The sequence below is a fragment of the Anabrus simplex genome, chromosome 6 (genome assembly GCF_040414725.1).
Source record: "Anabrus simplex isolate iqAnaSimp1 chromosome 6, ASM4041472v1, whole genome shotgun sequence".
Classification (NCBI taxonomy): Eukaryota; Metazoa; Arthropoda; class Insecta; order Orthoptera; family Tettigoniidae; genus Anabrus; species Anabrus simplex.
This window is the reverse complement of record NC_090270.1, coordinates 283,806,482-283,816,810: the sequence shown is the minus strand read 5'-3', so window position 1 is coordinate 283,816,810 and position 10,329 is coordinate 283,806,482. Positions and strand designations below refer to the sequence as shown.

The following is a 10,329-nucleotide window of genomic DNA, read 5'->3' as shown; positions in this document are numbered from 1 at the left end:
CTCATCCAGATGCAGATGTGTTATGTTGGTGGAGGAAATAACTCTTTGCGGTAACTGGGAGAACGTAATATTAAGTCGATGGGCTAAGCAGGATTATGTCCCGATTTTTTTTTCTTTTTTTCTTTTTTTTTTTTTTAGACCATTCATTTTTCCAGGCGTTGCAGATTGGCCCTAGTGTCTGAGAATCCCAGGGATCGTTCAGCAACTTCTCCATTAGGATGTGCATGTAAATATCACTGGTCTCGTCTAATATATAGGAACTACACTTAATTATGCATGTTATATTTCCTTCTTTGTTTCAATATTTATTGCAGTGATAATACCATCAACCAATTAATTTTCAATGTATTTTGTGAATCCTGAGGAAACGATGGATTTGTTGAAAATGGTTTTCTAAAGTTTTGGCATATTTTCTCAACAATGAAAACAGCTCAATATCATTTCCTTTTTAAAGGATGTCCTCTGAAATAATGCTCGTGAGATCCTACAACCTCAATTGAAGTCGCATAACTTTGCTATTATTTCTAACTTGTTCATTAAGCTTAGGGGTTTTATAATATCAACAATGTTAATAATAAATTTTATTGCGCACAATGTGCATAGAGGTTCACAATTAGATAAGACAGCGTGGCGTCTAATGCGCTCTGCGAAAGTGTTAGTCCTTAATAAATTCACTAATCGAACAGGACCTCGAGGAACACTTCTGGATATGATATCTTTCACATACTTGGTCACATAGTCTACACACGCAATTTATGTTGACATTCCTTAAACAGGGATAACAGACGGATGGAAGTTTTTTGTTGCCCATTCCAATGAGTTCCTTTGAATTTATCACTGAAACTACAGCATTTGAGCCTTTTCAAATGTTTACGTTCATTAATTCCACATTTTTACTCATGAACCCGGAAAAGTGCGCTTCACCTATGAGAGTGGCCCAAAGAGCGGGCGCTGAAAGAGCAGTCGCTGCGCTTCTGTTATTATTATGGAAATAAAAGAGTATCGCAAAATGTCGTAAATGATTTGACAAGTTTTCAGTGTTTTCACCCAGGAAGAGAAAAATTCTACATTGATTAGTACTCAACTGTGCTATGTGTGTCATGACCTGATGTCAAAAAGATCTATAATTTTAACGTGGACTGAAATTTAGGACAGAGATTTATTTTTAAATTTAATATGGCAGATTCGTATGATGAAGATTTCCAACACTACTTGATATTAGCAAGATCTCTCATAAAGCAGTTACACGACAAAGAAGGTAAGGGAAGGAAAGATTCCATTTTATTAAATTCAATAACGTTGTAACAAGATGTCATTCAATAGGCTATGGGGATTGAAGCACATTTTAGGTTAACCTAAACTAGTAAAAGTTATCTTTCTATACGTGGGTGGAGGCGGTAGGACAACACTCACAAATCCCCTGTCTGTCATAACAGGTGACTAAAAGGAACCCCAGGGGCTCTTAACTTGGAAAAGTGGGTTGGTGACCATGGAGCCCTCAGCTGAATCCTGACAGTGCTTCCACTTGTGTTAGGCTCCTCACTTTCATCTATACTATCCGACCTTGATCAACTCTTGTTCTTTTCCGACCCAGACGCTATTAAGTTCCAAGGGCCAGGGAGTCTTTCGTTTTCACGCTCTTCGTAGCTCTTGTCTTTTTACGGTCCATACCTTCTTTAGGCCGATACTTTCATTTTTCGAATCCCTTCATTTTTTCTCTCTGATTAGTGTTATATAGACGATGGTTGCCTAGTTGCACTTCCTTATCACCACCAGCACCACCACTCTCTTGAGTTGATTCCCTTACTCAGCTGCACGAACAATACTTTCGGGCACTTTCAAAATCTCTCCCAATGAAGAACTAAATTCTGATTCCTCTTAATGTAATAATTTCTAGAGAGAGATTGTTCTGTAAATAGGGTAATCTCTGCATTATAGTCTTGTTTCCTCGTTTTTTTTTGTTTTTTTTTTGTTTTTTTTTTTTGCTAGGGACTTTACGTCGCTCCGACACAGATAGGTTTTATGGCGACGATGGGATAGGAAAGGCCTAGGAGTTGGAAGGAAGCGGCCGTGGCCTTAATTAAGGTTCAGCCCCAGCATTTGCCTGGTGTGAAAATGGGAAACCACGGAAAACCATCTTCTGGGTTGCCGATAGTGGGATTCGAACCTACTATCTCCCGGATGCAAGCTCACAGCCGCGCGCCTCTACGCGCACGGCCAACTCGCCCGATTTTCCTCGTTCTAATACATGACAGTATTTAACTAAACGAAATAACCCAGTGGTCGTCTGCACAATGCTCAACTTTACTTTGAAGTCACTCGCCTCACTGTGCATTTATAGACTTAATTTAATATCCACGAAGTATAGAAATTCCTTTAGTAGTATTCTTGAAAAACAAAATGTTTAAAATAAAACTGAAATTTGGGTGTTTACGGCACACATCAGCATTAGTAAAATGTCATGCTTATTTGTATCTTAAACAGATCACCATAATAGTTTTAAGCTAAAACAAGAGTGCATGTGATAAGAATAACCGACTAGGATTTCTTTAGTAGTAATCAACACTTTTACATGACCTGAAGAAACTTCAAAAATGATAAATCTCGACATTTGGAATATAGGCTAGACTTTATGAACCATCATAAGGCACTTTATTTTTTTTTTTTTTTTGCTATTTGTTTTACGTCGCGCCGACACAGATACGTCTTATGGCGACGATGGGATAGGAAAGGCCTAGGAAGTGGAAGGAAGCGGCCGTGGCCTTAATTAAGGTACAGCCCCGGCATTTGCCTGGTGTGAAAATGGGAAACCACGGAAAACCATCTTCAGGGCTGCCGACAGTGGGGCTCGAACCCACGATCTCCCGATTACTGGATACTGGCCGCACTTAAGCGATTGCAGCTATCGAGCTCGGTCATAAGGCACTATCATGTCAGACTTAGCCCCAACAAACTATCAGTTTCAATTTTGTTACTGCTTTTACGTCGTCTTCTTAAGGCGATGATACGCTGGGAAGGTAGCGACCGTGGCCTTAATTAAGGTACAGCCTGGTGTGAAAATGAGAAACCATGGAAAACCATCGTCAAGGTTGTCGACAGTAGGGTTGTAATCCACCATCTCCCGAATACAAGCTCTCAGCTATTTGACCGAAAGCGCACACCTAGCTCGCTCGGTAATGGCCAGTCTCATTAATAATATAATTATTCAATTATGGAAAATATTATTTGTGTCATAAGAATCGTCTTTTATGATTTAATGCTGAAGAAAGCCTACACCGCTTATACTGTGGTGATAACGTTTAACCATTGAAAGTGCAAGGAATGCATTTCAAGAAATACTATGGGTCTTGATGTAATATGAATACTAATGGTGTTGAGTTTACATCCTACTAACTAATTTTACGGTTTTCCGAGGATGTAATATTAACAGATGTACAATCTTTTGAGAAACTTATCTTACTGATATCAGTCCTTAAACATTTTCGAATTACAACCACCAAAGTAGCGACAATTACCTCTTTTACTAATTTCGGGTATACAGAGAGCTCTGTTCTACTGTTTTGATGATAGTTATTGAAGTCAATACCTGGTTGCTGTACACAAACTTCAATACCTGGAATCTTGTTGCAGTCAATTCCAAGTCAACAGGTTTGCGTAGGCTAGTGGGAGTGAGGGCTGGCATCATTTCACTACGGTGCCTCCAGTGGGGTATGTTCCTTATGTACTAATAATGAATTTTCCGGAGTTGAAGGGGAAATCTGAAGAAAATTTAAGGTGGTGCTGAATAGAATTTTCTTAGTTGTGTTCCCAAGCGTTGGGCTACTCGTTCCAATTTTTAAACTAGGTTTTTTTTTTTTTGTTTTTTTTTTTTTTCGATACTGATTTTAGTTGCGCACTCTTGCTTAAAATTGAACATATTATAAATAAAAGCTTTCAATCTCTTAATTTATATTAATTTTTATAGTAAGTTGAATATTTGGAGATATAACATACCATTTTTCTTCTACTACGCTTACTTTTCAATATAGGTCTAATCTTCATACTCTTCTCTTGCCAGCTTAAGTACAAACAGCGTATACCAGTAAATAAATGAAATGACATATGGCCTTTAGTGCCGGGAGGTGTCCGAGGACTTTGGCTCGCCAGGTGCAGGTCTTTTGATTTGACACCCGTAGGCGACCTGCGTGTCGTGATGAGGATGAAATGATGATGAAGACGACACATACGCCCAGTCCCCGTGCCAGGGGAATTCACCAATTATGGTTAAAATTCCCGACTCTGCCGGGAATCGAACCCGGGACCACTGTGAACAAAGGCCAGCACGCTACATTTTGCCATGGAAGCGGACAGAGTATACCAGTAATGGTGCCGAACACAACAATCTACTCAAAATAAGTTTTCGTTTGAAACCTCTCTATTGTAATAACATCTCAATAAAAAGTTATATTAGTTTGTCTTTGCTGAAATTACTGTTATAATTAGTCTGTTTAAGAAAATTTTGTGTGCAAGGCGCAAAACACTCACGTTTCGGCACTTGTTACATAAAGAGCTATTTCGGTATGGATTCACCAAATAATAATAATAATAATAATAATAATAATAATAATGTCCGCCTCTGTGGTGAAGTGGTTAGTGTGATTAGCTGCCACCCTCAGAGGCCCGGGCTCGATTCTCGGCTCTGCCACGAAATTTGAAAAGTGGTACGAGGGCTGGAACGGGGTCCACTCAGCCTCGGGAGGTCAACTGAGTAGAGGAGAGTTCGATTCCCTCCTCAGCCATCCAGGAAGTGGTTTTCCGTGGTTTCCCACTTCTCCTCCAGGCAAATGCCGGGATGGTACCTAACTTACGACCACGGCCGCTTCCTTCCCTCTTCCTTGTCTATCCCTTCAAAACGTCCCATCCCACCACAAGGCCCCTGTTCAGCATAGTAGGTGGGGCCGCCTGGGTGAGGTACTGGTAATCCTCCCAAGTTGTATCCCTCGACCCAGCGTTTGAAGTTTCAGGACACTACCCTCGAGGCGGTAGAGGTGGGATCCCTCTCTAAGTCCAAGGGAAAAACAGACCCTGGAGGGACTCCTTGAGACTATCCAAGAATCATCTAGGAAACTTGGCCAACCACCCCGTAAACGGAAACATACATGGTGGACTTCGGATTGTGACAGAGCACTGGAAACACGTATGCGAGCCTGGAAGAATTGGCACAGTCATCAAACACCAGAGAATTGGCATATAGTTTCAGAAACTCAGAAGCAAACATCCAAAAGACTCAGACGAATTAAACGTGCATACCATAACAAGAGATTAGAGGAGATCGATAATGACTTCAAACGGAATAACACGAGAAATTTCTACAAAACCTTTCGCGAAGAGCTGACCAGCTACAAGCCACCTACTCTTTCTTTTCGACGCCCTGACGGAACTCTCGAGACAACATAAAGGCTAACTGTGACATCCTGAAACAACACTTCAAAAAGTTACACAACTGCGAACCACCAACTGAGAAACTTCAATTCCACATACCGACTCCAAACCCAGATTCACTTCCACCGACTCATGAGGAGATAAGGAGCATCATATTCCATCTCAAAAACAATAAAGCACCAGAAGAAGATGGTGTAATCGCCGAGATGCTGAAGATTGGAGGGGATCAAATAATCGACCAATCACAGGTCATAATTGCGAACATATGGAAAAGTGAAGTCATACCTGTAAATTGGAAAACTGCCCTGATCCATCCACTGCATAAGAAAGGAGACAAGATAGATCCAAACAACTACCGAGGTATTTCTCTTCTGCCAATAGCATACAAAATTCTTTCACGTGCTCTGCTTACCAGATTGGAACAACAGACAGAAGATAAGATCGGCGAATACCAGGCGGGCTTCCGTTCACATCGATCGTGCGTGGAACAGATCTGGAACCTGAAGATGATACTCCAACACCGCCAGTCAAACCGCACAGTGGTCACTTTCGTAGATTTTAAAAAAAGCATATGACTCAATAGACCGTGGTATCCTGTTCAATGTCCTTCGAGAATACGGTGTTGATAACAAAACAGTCACGTTAATCCGACAAACCTTAACAGATACAACCTCTAAGGTGAAGTTCATGGGTGAAATCTCTGCACCCTTTGAAATAAAAACAGGTGTTAGACAAGGTGATGGATTGTCCCCACTTCTGTTCAACCTAGTACTGGATAAGGTCATTAAAACATGGGAAAAAGAAGTACCCGGAATAAACATGGGAACGAAAAGTAAACGGATTAACATTAAATGCCTTGCCTTTGCTGACGTTCTAGCAATAATTACCCTACTCCCGAAGAAGCCAGGTACGCCATCGAGAAGCTTCACGAGATTGCAATCAAAACTGGTCTCCACATCTCTTATGAAAAAACGCAATACATGGACTCCAAGTGTACACACCTAACATCACTAGCGACCAAATATGGCAACATTTTACAAGTCAAACAATTCCAATACTTGGGTGAAATTATTGGTGATTCAGGCAATGAAAAAGCAGCCAACAAAATGCGCGCAGAAAAACTACGCAAAGCATACCCAATCACCTGGAAATTATACAATAAGAAATCAATATCCACAAAAGCCAAACTCCGAAACTACCACACACTTGTCCTCCCTGAGGCACTCTACGCAACTGAGACATCAGCACTTACCATTAACATCAAGGACATTGAGAAAATTGAACGACAGGTACTGAGGAAGATATTCGGGCCCAAGTTTCAAAAGGGTAAATGGATGCGAAAAAGCTCGGAAGAACGCTACGCATTAATTGAGCGATTCACATCAGTCGCACGCAAACGGCGCATGAAATTTTATGGACATTTAGCACGAATGGATGATTCACGACTGACTAAGAAAATATTTCTTATTATCAATGGAAACCGACAAACCAAAATTCGCTGGCTGGTGGATGCACAAAAGGACCTCGCAGAAGTCGACGTTGATCCAATGGCAACCACAAGGAATACATACAGACAAAAGATCAACAGCCATAAATTTGCACCCAAGAATCCGTCTGAGAAAAGCTTGAAACTTAAAAACTCATGGACACAGGAAAGACGGCAGGCCCATAGTGAAAGGATGAGGAAGTTTTGGGAAGATAAGAACAAGAAGATGAAGAATACCAGTGCTATTTATTGGTTCCACGTGCTCCTTAAGGGGCTAAACGAATGTATATATATAATAATAGAGGAAAACTAGAGATAGACTGCCTAGCATTTGCCGACGACTTAACAACATTAACCAGAGACATTTCAACAGCCCAAACTCAGATTGAAACCCTGAAAAAAAAAAGTTTGGGAAAATGTCGGCCTTCAAATTTCTTTTGAAAATCAATCAGTCATCAATGATCTGCATTTAGGACGGTTACTCAGGTGGCAGATTCCCTATCAGTTGTTTACCTCATATTTACATTTATTTATAATACAACGAACTTGGAAATTTATCGAACATTTGCTTTGATAATTTATTAGAGTCCCTTACGCCTCGTCCTATAAATGAATATTTGCCCGGATTGGTCCTCTTGAATTCCAACTTTATCTTCATATTATGATCTGTCCTACTTTTAAAAGCTCCACTTAAACTTATTCTTCTAATTATATCATTCCACGCGAACTCACCACTGACAAATCGAAACATAATACCAATATAAATGGTCCGTTATTGGACATTATAAATTTTCCAGCTAACTCATTCCTGGTTGCCAGCGTTTCGCCCTCGTGTGCTAGGTTGGGCTCATCAGTTGGTACCTAGCACACCTACCAAGACGCTGGCTAGTGCATACCGTGGAGGCTACTACTACTAAACGTTTTCATTCCTCCCCTGAAGTGGGAGGCGGGCCTCTTAGACGGTGACGCCGTCTCTCAGGCCGGGATATTTGTGACGGTGAAGGAGATGTGCGGAGAAGGTGAGGGGGTGGGCGGCCGTGGCCTATACTACGAACTGTCCCGGCATTCGCCTTAGTGCAGGAGAATGGAAAACCACGGAAAACCATTCTCAGGACAGCCGACGGGTGGGGCCAGGCGTGAAGTCCGGCACTGTGCCCCAGGCCCGTCTCCCGAATGCAGAGGCGTAGAGCCACGGTAGAGCCGTGGCCAACTTTCCTTTACTCGGTTGGCCGGTCAGAGTACAGAGCTGTCGGATCACGGTCAAGCCATGGCCTCTTAAGGGACGAAACCCAAGGACCGAAACCCACTCTGCATCCACCGACCCCGTGGAGGCTATCTATCTATCAAATGCTTTCATTCCCCACCCTGAAGGGCGGGGGCGGGCCACCTAGAGGGTGTCGTCCTCTCTCTGGCCAAGAGATGCGGGCGGCTTGGGGAGATGTGATGGAAGAAGGAGGTGGGAAAAGGATGTAAAGAAGTAGGAGATGGGAGAGGAGTTGTACTTATGCCTAGGTATTACACAATTGCTTTATTTAGTTCATAAGTACATAATAATAAGTACATGGATGATTTACGGAAGGGTGTGAGGGAAAAAGTGGTGTGCAAGGGGGAGAGATGATGTTTAGAAGGAAGTGCTGGGGTAAAGGTGCAAGGTAAAAAGATGGAGGGTGGCTGTTTAATGATTGAGAGAAGTGATGAGAAGACGAAGGAGTTCAAACGTTGGGAGGATTGGGGGATGAAACCAGTTGGAGGAATGGGAGGACAAACAGGGTTCGGCGACGAGGAGAGGTAAATCGGGTCGTAGGTTGGGGAGGTGAACGGGAGGGTTCCACACGATGGTGAAGGCCATATAGCTGGATCCCATGAGTGATGAGTCTGTTCACGTCTTCGGGCGTCGGCAGGTGGAGGCGAACTAAAAACGTTGGACCATCAGCGTGGTGTATCCGAAACGCTCGTTGTACGGGTGGGTAGCGGAGGTGGGTAGCGATGTCGTCAGTAGGAATGCTTGGGTCCACACCGCAAGCAACACAGCTGTAGTTATTTGTGAAGACGGGCGATGGTGGATTGGCCATGTATGTTGAAGTCCCGGTGTTTGTTCCCTCTGCAGGTGGCTGGGCGTTTGTACACTGACGTCTTAGTTGATCAGTGGTGGGAGGGATGGGGAGTGCAGACACCATAAGGGGTAAAGGATGGGATAGAGTTGTAGTGGTAATAGGGATGGTTGGGGAGGTGAATGCAGAGGTGGTGGTGGTGGTGGTAGTTACGGTGGTAACAGGGTTCGTATGACTAGGGAACAACGGTGGCGGTGGCGACGGACGAGGGGGTGTGGTTACGACGATCGAAGCAGTTGTAACAAGCGTAGCAGGTTCATCTTCTGGCAGCTGGTCTAATACATATGATGGAGTAGAGGTCACTCGCTGTCGGTGGCGCGTTGGATGAGCGCTCCGACTGCTTGGAGGCGATTGCGGCGTCTTCAAAGGCGAAATACAGAAGAACAGCAGTAGATGGGTCGGGGCCGTCATAGAGCCGTATGGCCGGTCCCGCGGAGGGCGGTCTGGATGTCGTCTTCGGAGAGCGCAAGGTCGACTTCTTCGATGATACACGTATACATGGTAGGAGACCGACTTCCAACAAGGTGTCCGGCCGATATGCGTTTTTGGAGTCGGCGGGGTAAAATAATAGGGGTGTGGAATCACCCAACCGAACAAAAATAGACCTTGCGTGGAGATGTAGAAGATCGTCGCCCCGTGGAGGCCACTGCGTGGGCTACTTGGAGCCACTGGCAGTGCCAATGCACTATGTGAAACTTTGTCTGTTTACCAAAAATTGATGCCTGCTTGGCTATCAGATGACATAGATGTTGATTCCCATAGGGAATCTGAAATATTTGTCCCGAATGAGTAAATTTATAATTCCAATATAAATGGTTCGTTATTGGACATTATAAATTTTCCAGCTAACCCATTCCTGGTTGCCAGCGTTTCGCCCTCGTGTGCTACCACATAGTCGAGCATCTCGTCCCCTTACTCCCAAGTCTTCCCAGCCCAAAGTTTGCAGCATTTTAGTAACACTACTTCTTTGTCGGAAATCACCCAGAACAACTCGAGCTGCTTTCCTTTGATTTTTTCCTGTTCAGAAAACAGAATACATGACCTGCAACAAACAGGCACCAAAATTCATGGAGACAAAATATGAAAAAAATTAAACGAGTATCACAATTTAAGTATCTTGGTGAAACAATTCACGAAAACGAACTCAAAAGCCAAGGAAATCAGATACCAAAAGATGTGAGTAAAAGGAACGCAAAATCATACGAAAAATTCTAGGCCCAAAACTCACCGACGGAAAATAGCAACTTCGAGGCTGACAGAAAATCTAACAATACACAGATATTCACAGTGGCATTAGAAAACGTAGTTGAA

The 10,329-nt window shown here is 43.0% G+C and overlaps 1 protein-coding gene across 1 annotated transcript in view; it reads left to right on the top strand.

Annotated features, from left to right (window-relative positions):
- The first annotated feature begins 1,024 nt into the window (after positions 1–1,024).
- LOC136875746 (uncharacterized) overlaps positions 1,025–10,329 on the top strand; it is an 82,630-nt gene continuing 73,325 nt past the window's right edge. Inside the window, exon 1 of the mRNA XM_067149323.2 lies at positions 1,025–1,258. Within this exon, the coding sequence (XP_067005424.1) occupies positions 1,177–1,258 (82 nt within the window). The 5' untranslated portion in view covers positions 1,025–1,176. The remainder of the gene's footprint in view (positions 1,259–10,329) is intronic.